Source organism: Equus caballus, chromosome 5 (genome assembly GCF_041296265.1).
Source record: "Equus caballus isolate H_3958 breed thoroughbred chromosome 5, TB-T2T, whole genome shotgun sequence".
NCBI lineage: Eukaryota > Metazoa > Chordata > Mammalia > Perissodactyla > Equidae > Equus > Equus caballus.
In genome coordinates this window covers 78,120,973-78,138,587 of record NC_091688.1, presented here as the reverse complement: position 1 = coordinate 78,138,587, position 17,615 = coordinate 78,120,973, and the positions used below count along the sequence as shown (strand labels likewise).

Sequence of the window (17,615 nt, the reverse complement as noted above, 5' to 3'; positions counted from 1 at the left end):
TTCTGGATTAAAAGCTGTTCTATTTAGATCACTCAGCAACTGTGGCTTTCTTTACTTATTGGCACATTTGTATTGTTCCTGCTCAAAAAATCTATATATCTTAAAATTCTGTTACTTATCTTCCTAATCACAATGAGTTGATTCTCATTGAAATGATTTATATCACATAATCTGAGATATTTTATGGATGAGATCTTTGTTTAACTTTTGCTGCCTTTTGTGATAACATGTTAACCTGGAAGCTCAAACCTGAAAAATCAATGCTTAAAACTTAACGACTACCTGGAAATGTTAATTATTCTTGGTCTGTTCTTAGATGAATATTTAAGCTTATGAGTTGAGTACTTGATAGTGTTTGTAATTTAATGTATGCTCTTCAAAATAATGAATTTGTGAAATAAAATAACCTAGAGGAATATGCTATGAAATGAGTTTCACAAAGGATACTCTTAACTTTTGAGTGCCTTCATTTTTCTCTAGTATCTTTAATTATTTAGAGCCATGAATGTTTAAAGAATTTTTCCTTTATCAGCTCAAAGCTGTTCATCACCAGCTCCAGGTTCTGTCCCAAGTACCTTTCCATAAGCTAAAGAAAAAGGATGAAAAGACTAAAAGGGAAAAGAAAAAAGAAAAGGTTAATAACAGCGATGAAAACCCAAGGAAAAAGTTTAAACAAATGAAATTAAAGGAAAAGTCCAAGAGCAAGTAAGTATCTTTTATGATGCCTTCTTAAAATAATGTTATCTAAAAAAAATTTGACTAAATTGAGTTTTTGTTACAGTCAGCCAAAGAAGAGGAAGCAACAGGCCTGTGCTCTGAAATCCGCAGGTGAAGATAATGCCAAACCTATGAGCTATGATGAGAAAAGGCAGTTAAGTTTGGATATAAACAAACTCCCTGGAGATAAACTTGGGCGAGTTGTTCATATAATACAGTCCCGAGAGCCTTCACTGAGAAATTCCAACCCTGATGAGATAGAAATAGACTTTGAAACCTTGAAGGCATCCACACTGAGAGAACTAGAAAAATATGTTGCTGCATGCCTAAGAAAAAGACCACTGAAACCTCATGGTATGTGTTTCTCTGTATTAGTAGAAATCAGATGGTATTTGTGTAAGTTTTTGCTTAGACTCCCTTTTGTTTGCCTCAATCACACAGGTAAGAAGATAACGAAGTCCAAAGAAGAGCTTCGTTCACTGAAAAAGCAGGAGCTGGAGAAGCGCTTACTGGATGTCAATAATCAATTAAATGCTACAAAACGTCAAACAAAATGTAGGTGGCAGTTTTTTAAATGTTCTGTGTCTATTTAATTCTACTGGCATTTTAATGTGTCTTCCTGTTTTGCAGCTGAGAAAACGCAGGCATCATCCAAAGCCGTTGGAGGTGGGTCCCGACTGAGTGACAGCAGCAGCAGCAGCTCCTCAGCCTCGGAAAGCAGCAGCAGCAGCAGCGGCTCGAGCTCCTCGGACAGCAGCGATTCCGAATCAGGTTAGCCGGCCCTTTAAGTGCACCTGTTTGTGGGGAAGTTTCTTTCTTGTAATACTGAGTCATTGAAGAAATGTTTGCCCCTTACCCAGAACCTATGGTTTAGATGCCACACTTATTATTTAATTGCATGTTGACGATCTTAGTATTTTCCTTAGAAGAGATACTGTGTAAAATGAAACTTCGTATTATACGTATGTGACTTACAGGCTTGTAATGTTGAAAATAAGTTTACTAAAGTGGAGTAGTCTCCTCATATATAATGCCAGGTCTTAATCCCAGAAAATGTGAAATAATAAAAGACCGATCTTCACTTGTTTTTATATAATAAAAGATTATTTGAGGACATCTTTCACTTTATTCCCAGTGATATATCAGACCACTCTAATGTTGTGAAGTGTGTCGTGTTGTGACAATACATTCTGAATTGAATAATCATTTTGAATTAAGAAACCAGTCATCCAGAAACTGTGTAAAGCAGGATTTTTTTTTTCACTCCTATGGATTCTTCACTGTAGAATATTATCTTCCATTTATGGAAAAGTGCGCTTTCACTTCAACTTCTCAGTTATGCTAAAGTACCATATTAGCTTGTAGAGTTTGTCATCAACAGTATCAAGCTTAACTCATTCATGTTTTCTTTGTGCTCTTTCATCAGTGGTCATGTAGGTGGCAGGTGATCACTGCCCCAAGGATACTGACTTGGCAGTGGTGTTCCATCACTGCTCACCAAAAGGCAAATTCAAAAGATAGGGCACTTTTGTGCCTAAAATTTTGCTTTATTTTTAATGAGATGTTTCTTATTTGTCATAAAATTCAGTTCTCTTTTTTGGAAAAATTCCATACAGAATATTGTCACATCAAGAATTCTTACCATCTGTAAGACTATCCCCCTTATTTCAGTCTGGTAGCGAGGGGCTGCTGGCTCGAAGGACTTTCTGTTTCACTTTGGGTTCAGTTTAGTTTGCATTTATGTAGTGCTGATCGCTGCATTCTGTTTTTACATTTCCAAAGTACATAGTGGTAAACCCTTTTGTTAGAATAAACAGAATTGTTACTTTTGTTGGAATTTGTCATACTAGAAATATTTTAAATTAATTTAGGGCTCTGGTTATACATTATTTCCTTACATTTGACTTTTAAGCATAAAACAATACTGGAAAAACTCTTTGCATTTAGTATTTTAAGTTGTAATTAGCATTTGTAATTTCATCTAATAAAGCATTTGTGGCCTAATAAGTTAGAGCATTTTGTCTTTTATTTGTAGCATCAAGCTCTTATTGAAACTGTTAGTTTGAATCACCTAATTACATATTGACCACTGGTCAATAAATGCCTTGAGTATTAGAGGAAACGTACCATATACAGAGTGCTTCGACAAAGTACCGTAACTTGAATTTGGAGTATTAGTTTCTGATAGAATCTTCCAATATGTTGCTTGAAGGAAAGAATGTTTATCATCCACTATGTTGTGTTCTTAAAATGGTGTTAATAGATGTTTTCCTAACTTTAGCAGAATAACTCAGCCTCCGAAATCTCATTTTAAAACACTGTGTTGAATTTTTATTTTATGACTGACATTCTTATGTAATGTCATCTATTTCAAGTAACAGGGGCTGTTTTTAAAGATTATTGTTAAAATCAAAGTAGCAAATTTTTCTATTTCAACCTACATTATGGATAGTGTATAGGTTTGTGACACTAAGTGCAGTTTGTCTTCCAACATGGTGTATGAGTTATCATTCATCTCTGAAATTTTCATTGTTTTATGAACAAACTGTGTACTTCATTGGGAAAACACTGTGTGTGTGTGTGTGTGTGTGTGTGTGTGTGTATGATATAAATTACAAAGGCAATGCCTAACTTAATGGGGAAAAATTACATTTTTGCTTACTAAAATAAATTAGTAAATGAAGTGATAGGACCTTTTATCCTAAATATTAACTTCAGCTGTGCCCGTTCAAATACTGAAAGCCTCTTAATTTCTACTGTGTAAACTAAGTACGTTTTTTACTTTCCTGAGAACAACAAAAACTATAAAGGATTGTAAATTGTGAAAAAAAATTGTCAGACCATATCAATAGCAATATCTATTGTAAAAATAAGTTAAAGCATCCCCATTCTTAATTATGCTCATGACAGTCTCAAGGAGCGGATGACAAATCCCAAGTTTCAGGGTGGGAGAAATGGGACTGTTTAATGAGAAAATATAATTTGTGAAAATTAGGTATGTTAGCACCCATGTTGTTACGTAAGTAAAAATTAATTGAAAATATAAATGAGATTTTGTAGCTTTAAAATTTATTATGATTTGTCCTGAACTGAAACTTACAGTTGGAATATCTTAATTCCCAGATCTCTGATTAACAAGGCTTTTGATTATTCAAGATAGGAGATATGAATATAGTTTCATTTTCTCAATCTTAATAGCGGAAACTTTTCTGAAAGCTTTTGTGAGAAATTTTTTTCTGGTAGAAGGATATTGATCTTTAGGAATTTTTTTCTTAATCTATTTTTAATGCTTGGCTTCGTGTATTTTTATAGCAACTTGATTCTGTGCAATTTTCTTAACGAAGTCAGTCTTTTATAACTTTAGTTATCAGGGACAGAGCTCTAAATTAACTTTGCTAAATCTCTTAGTATTCTTGACTCTTAAGGTTCTTCTTATAGCTATGCTGTGTTAGGAGTTGGTCTCGCTTTACTGCAATCTGATTCTGTTTAGGTGTGCCAAAATGTTTTAAGGGTAACATCTGTGAAGAACATTTAAGTGTTGTAAATAATGTTAGACCTGTTTATTCCACGTAACTTAAATCTTTATTCTCTATGTATTCTCAAACCTTATTTGATGTACTTTTGAAAAATATGGACTTAATTCTGCTTTGTTAAATAGGATTAATTAAATGGCAGAGGAGTGATTTCCAAGGAAAGTTTTACTAAAAATTCTTTATCATTTCAAACAAGTATTAAGTCAGTTCCAAGACAGAGTTATAATGAAATCTCAAATCTTTGAAAAATAAAAATGAGAAATCTGTGGACTAGAACCAGTACTTAATTGCAAATTTCAGTATGATTTGATTTTTATCATTTAATTATCTTCTTGACTGATATCAGCATATGCAAATTGTCATGTGCAGATCACATTTTTTAAACATTGATATAAATATAAAATCTTTCTAAACTGTTTTTCATAACCATCAAAGTATCATTAAATGTCAGATCAAAGATAGAAAGGAGGCATGACAATAAAACGAATTCCAGATGCGTATATCCTATGTGGGCTGGGCTGTGCTAGTGAGTATACACAGTCTCTTGAGAGTTCTCTAATGCTGGACAACGTTGGCTACCTTGAGTGATATAATAGGGAGGAAGACAATTAATAGATTTAATCCTATGACTAATAGTATTACTGAGCAACAATCAAATGGAGCCACTTGTCAGTAGTAGTGCTTTTCATTGAAACCTACAGGAAATCACTTTGGGAACTGTCTAAATGTAAGCTCAGATGCTTGATTAGTTTGAACAGAATGTTTTTCAGGCATGTTTATAATTCCACTTGTTAAATAGTTACAAAGAAACTCAATGGTTATGGCCTCCGTTCTTTACCTGGTTAAGACAAGGTGAATTTTTCACTTTATTCTTTGGACTTTTTGCTTTTATTGGCTTTAGTGTAATGTTTAGAGAATGAAATTTATAAAGTTCTTTAACAGTTTTTTTTTTAAACTTTCTTAGTTATGGGTGACTTCAAAAGTAGGAATAAAATAATTTCTCTTTGTAGTACTGCAACCTAAGTTTTCTGTAGAAGTGACAAGGATGTGATTTTTTTTTTCATGCAAGAGAAAAAGGACAAACTAAGTTCAAGTCCAGATTGTGTTTTACCTTTTTGGGGGGGGATTATTTAGTAAATGTAGGAATTACGAAGTGACAGTTTTGGAGTAATCTTACCCATTCAAGCTAGAAAGTTTAAGAGAAATGATTAGAGTTCATCATTTAAATTTTTAATTAGTTTCTCATCAGTGAAAGTGTTTTCAAGGCACCAGAAGGATAAATTCAAGGACCCAGGTTTGATTAAAAACTTGCATATATTGAGGTCCATACTTGAGCCTTAAGCCTTAGAAATAGTAATAAGTTTTGTTTTATGCATTTTAAAATTTTCTGTGCAAACTGGGTCTTCCTGAATGAACAGGCTGTCTAAAATAGTGTTTCTCAACCTTGGCAGTACGTCAGAATCACCTGTAAAACTTGTGAAACAGTGCCCAAGTCTGAATTGAAGGGAGAGTGGGGCCAGGTGTGTGTGGTGTTAAAAGTATCCCAGGTGATTCTAATGTGCTGCCATGTTTGAGAACCTTCCTCTAGGCTTTTTTGTATTGTTTCCACTTTCTAACTCTAGTTGAAATGACCCTGGTAAAAGGAACATGCAGTTTATAATCGATTTGGTCTTTTGTATTAAAATAAGTACCAAATACTTCAATGAAAATTGCCAAAACATTCTTTCAAGGGAGCAAATTTTTTTGGTTCAAAAACAAATTGCTTGATTTTTATCAATAAAACATGGCTTAGATGATAAGACTGGGCAGATCATTTAACATCTCTGGACATGCTTTCTTTCCTATAAAATAAGGTAGAAGAACCAGGTAGTGACTTATGATCACTTTTCTATACCCTGTACTGTATAATAGAAGTGATTCTTTTTCTAATTTAAAAATCTTCAATAATTTTTTTCTGCTATATGTGGCCAGGTTTGCGTTATGGTATTCTATTCCTATTTAGCTTATGTTTTTTAGTCCATACTGGCTTGCTGATAGTATTTGGTATCTCTGGAGCGTTTATCTCAGTGCTTTGATAGGGGATGGGTATTGAGCAAACTCTGTGATCAAGCATCTGATTCCAGCCCTCTTTTTTTTTTTATTCTATGGTTAAGTTTTTTTGCCTTAGTTTAAAATGAAAACTTTCCAATCAAAGTTTTATATTGAGATTTTTGGGAGATGTGAAAACAGAACACATTACATAACATTCATAAAATTCATTCGTTTAGTAGTTTTATTTATATTACCCAATTGGATCCTCATAAGGTAGGTATGCTGTTAGCACAGTCCCTGGAGAAAGTGATTGACGGTATACAGTGGTCACTGTAGCACTCGGTTTCGTTAATGTTTCCAAGACCTAGTAGGGCTTGTTCACTGATTGAAATGTGATCTTAAGCTTGATAGTGAAAATGTGTATGTTTGCTTTTTAATTCCAAAGGCCAGGAACTCATAAGTAACAGAAATATGTGGTTTTCCTTTACTGTGTTCTTAGAAAGTCAACTATGTAAGAGTAGAATGACAAGCAAAATGCCAAGTTATAGGCTATCATTCATCTATCTAGTCTGTAAGACTTTTCTGAGACATACTATGTTAGGTGTTTTAAAATTTTTTGATGCCTTTTGCTAGTGTCTTCATATTTTGAGGTGCTAATTTTTATAATAATTCTGAGTTTTAGTTTTATATGTCAGAAAACTAAGATAATGCCCTTGAATTTTTTAGCAGAACACTAACATGGTATGTCGTATTTTTATTCTACTTGAGTTTATATCATAGACTAATGTAGTTTAGGTACATATTTGAATAATTAAGGTAGATGTATAGATGTGCATATGTATTATATGATCATATTAATGAAGTCTGTTTTTTTGTTCAAAGCTGAAACCATAATTTCTCCCCTAAATGTGAAAGATACCTGGATCTGTACCCTCTGTCTTCTTCTTACCCTTCCACCTAACCTCCAACACTTAAATAATACTTAGTGGAGTGACATTGAGATGGTTCATGTCATTTTAAATACTTGAATTCTTTAAAGCACGTCATTGAGTGGCATTTAGCAATTTTAACAATGTCCAGCATCAAACATTTTAGGAGAGGAAAGAACAGTAGCACATCCAGTGGAAACTGATGGCAATTCAGGAGGCAGAAGGTAATTATTAAAATTAGAATGTTTTAAGTTTGAATAAAATTTGGTGTTGACCAGTCTTGGTGCCCTGGAGCCTGAAGCAAATAATGCTCAGGTGGCTCGTGAAAGCTGGCCTGGAGAGATGGGTCAAGGCAGTAAGTGCCGATTTGGTGCTTTACCACACTGGTCTGGCCTTGTGTTTGGGGAGGATAGCACCAGAATCAATTGTAGGATAAAGAAAGAGGAACCTATGAGCACCCTGTCAGAGGGATCTCTTTTTAGATCTAATCTACTGCCAGTGTCAGCTATAAAGCTGTTTCTAAAGGTAAAGGAAATCCTGTAAAATCTGTTTGTTGCTATACAGTTGAGGCTGCCAAATAGCTTGGAAGTAAATAGAGTATTAATTAGATGGGATCTTTATTATAATGCTTAATAAGCAGAGCAGACTTTACCCTGAAATCAAATAGCTTCACTTTTAATAAAAGACTGTATCCTCTCAGATAAATGACATAACCTTTTCTTATAGTAAATTCTTAATTATTAAGCCCCTTATGGCTATATTTATGGCTACTTGGTGAAAGATGATTTTAGTGTAATTGGTACTGCTTGTTTAAATCCTCATCTCTGTTGTAACTTGTCCCTTTTTAAACTATCACTTACTTAAGCTCTTTACTGTGAAGTAACACACTCTTCTTTTTCACCTAAATAATCCAAATTGAAATTTGTGAGTGGATATTTATTCCATCAAGTGGAAAAGAAAATACCCTTTTTTTTTTTTTTTGAGGAAGATTAGCCCTGAGCTAACATTCGCTGCCAATCCTCTTCTTTTTTGCTGAGGAAGACTGGCCCCGAGCTAACATCCATGCCCAACTTCCTCTACTTTATACATGGGACACTTGCCACAGCATAGCCTGACAAGCAGTGCGTAGGTCCACACTGGGGTCGGAACCGGTGAACCCTGAAGTGGAACGTGGGAACTTAACTGCTGCACCACCAGGCTGGCCCCCAATATCCTTTTTAAAAGCAAATATCCCTGTAGAAATTTTGACTTATTCAAAAAGGTTAAAAACCTGGTAACTGTAAGAATTTCTTGATTTAAGAGGTTGGTATTAAAGGCATTTTCTTGAAATTACCATTTAATTTATAATATGAAAAAAAATTGTAACTTAGATGGTATTTTAAGCTGGCAAGTATTGAAATATTTATTTATGTACCTTTGCAGAAACATTTCCTAAATTTACTGGAGTAAAACAGAATGAGTCTCCTTCTAAAGAGAAAGTAAAGGTAAGTTAATTGTTTTCACCTTAGAATTTAAAAAGTATGTATGCTATAACTCACTGGTATGGTAGTAGCTTTCTTTCAAATTGTTTTTGATTTTATTTACATGGAGAGTTGTCACCGTTTTCAGTTCTTCAACTAAATGTTCAAAGATTTCTTCCTAAAGAAGATTGAATAGAGAAAATATTTGGCTACATTTTTCTAATAGGGTATAATCTTATATAAGTCAAACAGGTAGAACAAATTATACAAGTTTCAACTTAGCCTCGAGAGTCTAAATACAGAGGGTCGGCTTTGGTGTTCCCATGTGCACAAAGGAGGGTGGAATTTCTTTTGAAACAGTGGTAGGGGAATAGTTAGGGTTTCTAAAGATAAAGCTTATAATTACCAGCTATTAATTTTAGGACATCTGTGTTTAATTAGTAGTTGATATGCTTTGAAAAGGATAGAAGTAATTTTATCTTTCACTAATTCAGGTTATGTCATATAAAACTTTTAATCCTTTGTACCCATCCCAAATATAATTACAGGTATATACTGTTATTAAAGTACAAATTTATTTAACAAGATCTAACTAGGTTAGGGGGATACAACATATATAATGCTATTTTGAACGAGCTCTAAGTTGTGAGAAGAGATACAATCACATGTATTCAGACTGTATGATTAGTGCTATAATAATGTATATTCATAATTTATTGAGAAAATGAAGAAGGAATATATATACTGCCTGAAGGAGGGAATGCTTAAAATGGGTTTCAAATTACAGAGAAAGGGAAGAAATGCTTAGTATATTAACATACAGATTAGGGACTTTTTTTTAAAAGAGGAGTGGTAGCACGAAGAGAGGCCAAAAAAAGCAGAGGAGGTGTGTTCAGGGAAATACGGCAGCAGAGGGTGTGCGTAAGGGTTAGTTGGCCTGGGAGATATAATAGGGAGGACTTGGAACACCTGTGTGAATTGCTAATATTTAATTTGGTTGGCAGGCGTGAGCTCTCAAAGGCTTTTGAGTAGGAATAAGATACAGATGGTCTGTCTTGTCATAGCTATTAGTGGAATGAGAAAATTAGACAAGTTATGAATAAATTTTGGAAGTATTCTCAATATACAGGTAGATTGCTACCTTTATGATCTCTCTGTGGCCAAAACCTTTTCAGTGTTGCTGAGAAGAGAATGCCCATTTATGATAAAAGAGGGAATGTATTTATAGGATCATGAATAAATGCATGTATTTGTGTGTTGCAGAAAGTGAGTTTTTTGCTGATTTAAACAACAGCATTTGACTTTAAGCTTTGGGCATGGGTCTATATTATTGTTGGGATAAACACTCCTATGGCACTAGTTTTGTTTTTGTTTTTTTTTTTAAAGAAAAAAAGACTTTATTATGGAAAATTTTAAACGTGTACAGTGAACAAATAATATAGTGAACCATCATGTACTCATAACCAAGCTGATTTCGTCTCTACCCCACACATCCCCTGCCCACCCCTTGCCTCTGTTATTTTTAAGGGAATCCCAGACATCATTTTGTCTGTAAATATTTTCAGCATACAACTTTGTTTTACATAACAACAATTACATTATCACGTTAATAATCATAATGCTATCCTATTAATATCAAATACCTATGGCACTAGTTTTATTCAGACTAGCATAGGTATTCATACACTTGTGTTATCTACTCGCTCCTTCTAACCCCTTTATTAGACGGAGGAGAAAGCCTGTTTTATTCATCTCTGTACTATCTCAACTCAAATCTTAGTAGATAAAGGTACCTGGGCTTTAGTACTATAACTTAGCTTGCCAGTGAATAGATGTGAGATTTAAGGTAAGTTGCTTTTATAATATCTAAGTCCTATTATAATCTGTAAATGGAGATAATAATTATATAATTATTTTGAGAATTAAGGAAGAACTGTATAAAGGGCTTAGTCTGGTTTCTTGCACAAAATAAGCATTAAATATATGTTAGCTGTTTTAATATAGATTTTGCTTAATAAACAGTTAACTAAATACTGAATCAGAACTTGTTGATCGTCTTATGGGTTGACCACCATATGATTTTGTTTTTTTTACCCACCTCCCCCTTATGTCTGTAATTCAGAAAGGAAATAGGGGTAAAGAAAGTGGATTACTCTCTAGATTTGGTACAAAAGCTCAGTTTTTATTTTCAGTAAATGACAGGAAAGCATTTGAAAATAAGCTGCATTATTTAATGACATACATGTAAGTCTATGTTGTACTAGTAACTAAGATCATAGGCTTTGACTAACTCTACTTATAAGCTACATGACAGCCAAGTTATTTAATCTTTCGAAGCCTTACTTTTCTCATCTGTAAGATAGGGATAATTTACCTTATAAGTTTGTGTGCCTTGAATAATATCATGTTCAAAAGAGATGGTATTAAATTATATTCTTTCCTCTTTGTTTCTGTTTTCTTAGTTATATTTCTTGTGTGGTTAAAAATCTGAAAGATAATTTTATTTTACTTTGTCTTAATAGATACAATCTTCTATGCAAGATACAGCCTCTACAAAAACTATCCTTGTGCATCAGACTACACATGCATGTGGAACACCGCCAAATCACCACCAGTCAGCGTTTAATCATCAAGAATTAGAATGTTTACAGAGTGTAAAAAACATTTCACCTTTACAAATTCTGCATCCCTCGGGTAAGAAATTAACAGGTAAATAACTGTGATTGAGAAACTGACTTCTAAATCTATATATGAAGATGCAAAGGTCATCTTAAATGTTACATATCTGGGATACTGAAAATCATAACTAGTAAATTCCAGGTTAGAAATAATCACTGAAGCACACTGTTAGAAATTATCTGCTTTATACCCAAAGGTACTCGTTACATTTGAATGAAAGAAAATTACATGTACAGTTCACATGCAATGTACTTTCATATTGATTGTATACTTGGCCTGTGGGCCATATATAAAAACCTGTCACTACCAGAGCCCATACTACCCAGTTCTGAGCAGACTCTAGAAATGTTGCTCTAATTTCTGTGACAGCTGTGTGGGTTAGAACGGTAGGATAGAATAAGGAAAAGATACTTAGAGATTCTACAGATAGAGAAATGAAGCTATATACATCAGAAATAGTTTACAGTTAAGGAAAACTTGGGCTAGAAATACTTGCCTATTTGTGGTTGCTGTTCACCAAAAACATCTTCCAAAACTGGCCAATTTTTTTTTTTGGAGGAAGATTAGTCCTGAGCCAACATCTGCTACCAGTCCTCTTTTTGCTGAGGAAGACTGGCTCTGAGCTAACATCCATGCCCGTCTTCCTCTACTTTTTACATGCAGGACTTGATAAACACAGCATGGCTTGATAAATGGTGCGTAGGTCCACGCCCGGAATCTGAACCAGCGAACTCCGGGCTGCCCATCTGGAGTGCACCAACTTAACTGCTATGCCACTGGGCCAGTCCCTGGGCTCAGTTGTTATATCATTAGATTCATTTGACTTCTTAAATATCTCATCTGTTAGTCTCTTCAGAAGTGAAGATATTGCCTGTCTCAACCTGGGTCTCCTGGGGATGTATGGCACAAAGGATGCTTCTCTGATACTGATGCGCCCTAGCCCTAGGGGGTGCCTGATCCTTGAGACACTAATATATTCAGACCTAGACCAGAGGCAGGAGTGAATATTCCTTATCCATGTCCCCTTTCTTCTAAGCTGCTCCCTTGTTCCCACTTGGCCCCTTCCAAGGGCAAGGCTTTCTCCAAAGCAGAAGAAATTTCTGGGCTGTTTTACTGTAGCAAACGGTAGGAGGAACAGAGCAGTTTTGATTCTTTGTTGTTTCCAGTAAAAGCTCCCTACTATTCTGTGTTTGAGTATTCCATTTTGTATTTAGATCAAGTTATACCCTTCATTGTGGAGAAGGGAGTGGAGATCAATAGAGAAAATGTCTAAGGCAACACTGGAGGGCATCCCAGGAAGAAGAATAAACAAGATCCAAGGCATGACGTATTTATTTTCATCCTTTTCTGGAAAAAGATTTTCAAGAGACTCAGGAGAATAACTGAAGATGTAGTGGTTCTAGGTCATGAATTACCTTGACTATCAGGCTACATTTGGGTCTTTCATTTTGTACACAACAAGTAGCTTCAAACAAGAGCATAACAAAATCAGATTTTATATTAGGAAGAGATTGCTGCTTATTATATAGAGGAGGGGTTAAGATGAATGCTCTGATGTAGTTGGGACCAAGTAAGGAAGCTGAGTGCTATAGTCTAGGAAAGAAATTATGAGGACCAAAACTAGGGTAGTGAGCATAGAAAAGATGTAGATAAATTAGAAAGATATTTTTTGTGGCAGAATTGATAGGCTTTGTTAGAATGAGTGTCTTACCAGGATATTATCCAATAGTTGGATTGAAAATAAGCAGCATTGCTCATTTTGGACATGTTTGAGGTGCTGCAGAATGTCTAATTGGAAATATACACCTAGAAATAGGTTTCTGGAACTAACAGGGTTACAGGAACTATAATTTAGGAATTACTGTATGTGGAAGCTACTTGAAGCCAGGAGCATGAATGAAAACACCCAGGAAAATGTGCAGAGCAGGAAGAGAAAGGTCCAGGACAAAATGCTAGGAAACAAAACTTCCTCAGTAATAGTAGAAAAAGTTAAAGTAAAAGAAGAGGTAATCAAAGGTAAGAGAAAAAGGAAAAGTGATATGATAGAAACCCAGGAAGATGGGTTTTTAGAAGGAAATCATCAAGCGTATCACATACTGGAAAGCATTAAAGTAGGCTGAGGAGTGAGGAGAGAGGATTAAAATTGGCAGTGTGAGATTTTTTGCTTTTACAAAAGCTTTTTTAGTGGCCATTGTGATTGGGGCAGAAGCCAGATTGTTGTAAATTGAGAAGTAATGGAATCTGAATGCAAACCAGTCTTTCAAGAAGTTCCTTGGTGAAGAGAATGGGAAGATAGCTATGGCTTTGACCAGAAGATAGGTTTTTCTTATATATAGACTTGGCAGAGATTGTTTTGTTTTTGTTTTTTTTGGGTTCTTTTTTGCTGAGGAAGATTAGCCCTGAGCTAACATCTGTGCCAGTCTTCCTTCACTTTATATGTGGCTTGCTGCCACAGCATGGCTGATGAGTGGTATAGATCCACGCCCGGGTTGGAACCTGTGAATCTGGGCTACCGAAGTGGACTGCGCCAAACTTAACCACTATGCCACAGGGCTGGCCCCTGTTTTCAGTTTTTGAATCCGAGTTTGAACAGGTTTGAAGCTTGATCAGAAAGAACCAGAGTAGGGAAAAGTGGCTGTTTTCATTATACTAAGTTCATAGAAGCATGGTAGGAATAGCCTTGAAGAAGAAAAAAGACAATGAAACACAGTGGAAAGAATACCGTCAAGATGGTCTTTTGTTCCTATTTTAAGAAAACTACCTATCTGTGAAAAGTCAGGCTTTAAATGCCTAAGTCTTCAGTCAGGATCAGTTTACTGTATTACTTCAATTCTGTTTATGTGTAATGGTGAGTGACAATATTGTGTAAAGGGAAAATTTGGATGATGCTGAAGTGGCTATTCTACTGTACTTATGAAAATGTTCAGAACCAAAGTGGTTTGCATTTGCCAGCTGTAGGTGGCACTATGCCCACGGGAAATTGCAAATGTATATGAGCTATCAAGTGTGTATAGAGTTTTACTTTTCTGGAGTTTGATCTGGAAATAAATTTTTGGTTAAACAATGAAAGTCAACATTTTTTTCCTGGGGATGTTTTCTTATTGGAAAAAAAATAGTTTGACAACATGTTAAAGTACATAAAAGATTTCAGAAATTGAATTTTTGTGTTACTAGTTTTCTTCAAAACCCCTGCCATCATCTCCACATGAACTGGAAGATGTCTAATTTTTTTGCCTTGAAATAGTTGGAGTTTTTAGTCACAAAGCATTACTAACTTTACCCTTTCCCCAGCTCATAAAAATCTTCACTCAGTTGCATTAAGAATTTTTTTAAAACAAATACTTACGCTGTCATATCACTCTGAATTAACATGTAAATGAAAAGGTAAATCAAAGAGTCTGCCATCTAGTAGGAGAAATAAACAACTGGTATATAAAGTAAAAATAATGTGCCCTAAAAGGAGCAAAAATGAGATTTCAGGAGGTGAGAAGGCAGAATTACCTGATCTCTTTGGCAGATGTGTATTTTACAGAATAAGTATCATTTGAGCTGCATGTTGGAGAACAAAAATAAGACTTAACTATGTATATGTAGGATTGAAAGGCATTCTAGATGGAGGAAGCAACATGAATGAAGGTATTTAGGTAACCAATAGTTCAATGTGATTAAAACTTGGGTTGGATAAAGAGGAATACCAGGAAATGAATTTGGAAGGGTAGATGAGGTTCAGATCATAAAGAACCTTGATATCTAGAGACTTTGGACTTAGTGGTAATGGTATAGTCACTGGAGAGCCAATGAAGGTTTTTTTAGCAAAGGGTATGCTTCAAGGTAATTATCTGCCAATATTATGTAGGTCAGTTGGAGGAATGGGGCTTAGACACCAGAGAAGGAGACGACCAGTTGGACTGTTGGAGTAGTAGAAAAAAAATGAAGTGATGGAAAGAAAGAAAAGGGAAAAGTTGAAAGAAATGAAAAGGGTAGAATAAGCAGGTCTGCAATAGATGACCATATGCTAGGTTTTAATAACAAAGGAATATAACTTTGTTGGCTCAGAGGACACTGGGGGGATAGTGGTGCAGGTTGACAGACCTGGAACACAGACGAAGGGCAGATGTCCGAGGAAAGATGAGTGTTGTAGTGTTTGAGGTGCCAAGGGTCATCCACATAAAAATGTTTTTCAGAGAATTGGACCCTTGACACACTTCCTAGGCCTCTCTGACACTATTCTTTTGACCATTCCATCTCTCTGAATGTTCTTTACAGTTATCTCTTTATCTGCCTACCTTTAAATGTTGATAATACTGTGAGTTACATCCTTAAGCTTCTTATCTTTTTACTTTAGGGCTTCCCAGCCATATTCCAAAGCACAGGTTTACTAAGCTAGTAATCCCCTGAGCTCTCATAGCAATAGGTTTGGAATAGCCATCCTATTTATCCAGGTGTGCCATACACTGATCGTTTTCTCTTTATGGAAGGCAGTGATCTGTATATTCTTCCTGTGTGATCTCCTTGGTGTCTATGACTTCTAGTCTCATTTTTAGAACTCAAGCATCCAGGCCTCATGCATGTTTATACCACTCTGCTGAACGTCTTAAACATCACACAGGCTTGTCAAACAGAGCATGTCAAAACTGAATTTCCCTTTTTTAATCCCCACGTTTTCATCTTTCTTCTTTAATTCTTGATGACGACACTGTCATCACTTACCAATTTAGAGTCTGCAAACTGAGACTCGTTTAGAATTTACTTCTCTTGACGTATATGCTCTTTCTACTTCTTAAATAATATCTGGCCCTAAGCAGAGAAGATAGTTCTGTACTTAGTAGCTTTTCTCCTTTGTTTTCCATTCCTTGCTGAACTGAGAAAACATAGGTACGTTGGGCCAGGTAGGGATTGAAATCTAAGCTTTGTTTTTTCATTCCTGCATGCTTTGACCATGTTTCTTGTCACCCTTTTATGCTCACTCCCATCCCTGTTGCTCGTCTCTTCTTCAAGGCTCCTCTTCAGCTAGTGTGACTTAGCCAGAGAGTCAGTCACGGGATTGATGGGCCGGAGAGGCCTAAATGTAAGTTCCTACAATGCATGAGTGACCAGGATTTTGTGAGCTTCAGTCAGTTAACAAAGATAGCAAGCAACTCAGTCTATTTGTCCCTCTATCCTTTTGCTACTAGTTAGGACTTATAGAGAACCAGAGAGAAGTGAAACAGAAATGACCCAGAGAGGTTTCATGCATCAGCATGCTCTCGATCGCAAATGACAGAAAACTCAGCTCAAGCTGGCTTAAGCAATAAGGAATTTTGTTGGCACACATAACCAGTAGTTCACAGGTCAGTCGTTTAGGCATGATCTGACCAAGGCTCAAGCTCTGCTTTTGTAGTTATCTTCACCCATAATAAGTGAAATATTTGTATGAAAGCTTAACACTAAGAGGATTGCATAGTTTATTCTCTTCACTTCAGAGTCAGCCCTATGTTTTACATTTCTTACTCCTATTCCCTCACTATTATAGGTGTCTGGTGTCAGTTCTTCAGTCTTTGTGTTTTTTCTCAGTTTGGCCACCAGGAAGCATCTTTCCCTAGAAGCCTGTGGGCTTAGGTCTGCTCTTTCCTAAAGGACCTCCCTGGGGGCGGGGCGGCGGGGGGAGGATAGGATTACCGTGACCGGTTTGGTCTAATGAAGACCCCTCTCTGGAGCTGAGGTCAGTCTACGTGCTGGAGGACTGCTATGCCACAGGGACAGATAAACTAGATTTGGTGGGTGAGCCACATCATCAGCTCTGCTTCATGCTGACAGAAAAAAAAGGGAGGGAGGGAGGAAGGAAGGAAAATTTCAAGTGAAAAATGTTTATTTTACAGAATATTGTAAGTTAAGAATAGTCCAAAGTTAAGCATCAAAATACTAGTCATTTTGTTTTCATAGTTCTGACATAGAGGGGGGGAAAATGTCTAATTCTGGACAAGCAAGATGAAATTGTCTTCATTATACTATTCTAAAAATGTGTGCATCTAGGTGATTCTGAACAACGCTCGAATGGCCTAACTGAGATGCATCAGTCTGGGAATAATGACACAGTGGTGTTAGAATCTGAATGTCAAGTTCCTGTGCAGAAGGTAAGACTGATGTTATTTTTTCTCACAAATCTTGAAGGGATTTACAATTGAATATGGAAATGGCACAAGAGGTATTTTGTAGCCCTAACTTGAATGAAATTTTGGCTCTCTAAGCCTAATTTTTGCCTAATTATTTAAAAAAAAAAAAGTTAC

General features: G+C 35.7%; 1 protein-coding gene across 30 annotated transcripts in view; it reads left to right on the top strand.

The window, feature by feature from the left end:
* BRDT (bromodomain testis associated) overlaps positions 1-17,615 on the top strand; it is a 48,089-nt gene that overhangs the window by 23,116 nt on the left and 7,358 nt on the right. For 14 of the 30 annotated variants that reach the window (XM_014740246.3, XM_014740249.3, XM_023641663.2 and 11 more), the window contains 7 exons: positions 533-705; positions 782-1,071; positions 1,159-1,272; positions 1,348-1,488; positions 8,633-8,694; positions 11,193-11,379; positions 17,362-17,462. In XM_014740246.3, the coding sequence (XP_014595732.2) occupies positions 533-705; positions 782-1,071; positions 1,159-1,272; positions 1,348-1,488; positions 8,633-8,694; positions 11,193-11,379; positions 17,362-17,462 (1,068 nt within the window). Of the gene's footprint in view, positions 1-532; positions 706-781; positions 1,072-1,158; positions 1,273-1,347; positions 1,489-8,632; positions 8,695-11,192; positions 11,380-12,563; positions 15,275-17,361; positions 17,463-17,615 lie in introns of those variants that run through there. The other 16 variants (XM_014740250.3, XM_070267282.1, XM_070267289.1 and 13 more) reach the window with 2 other exon arrangements.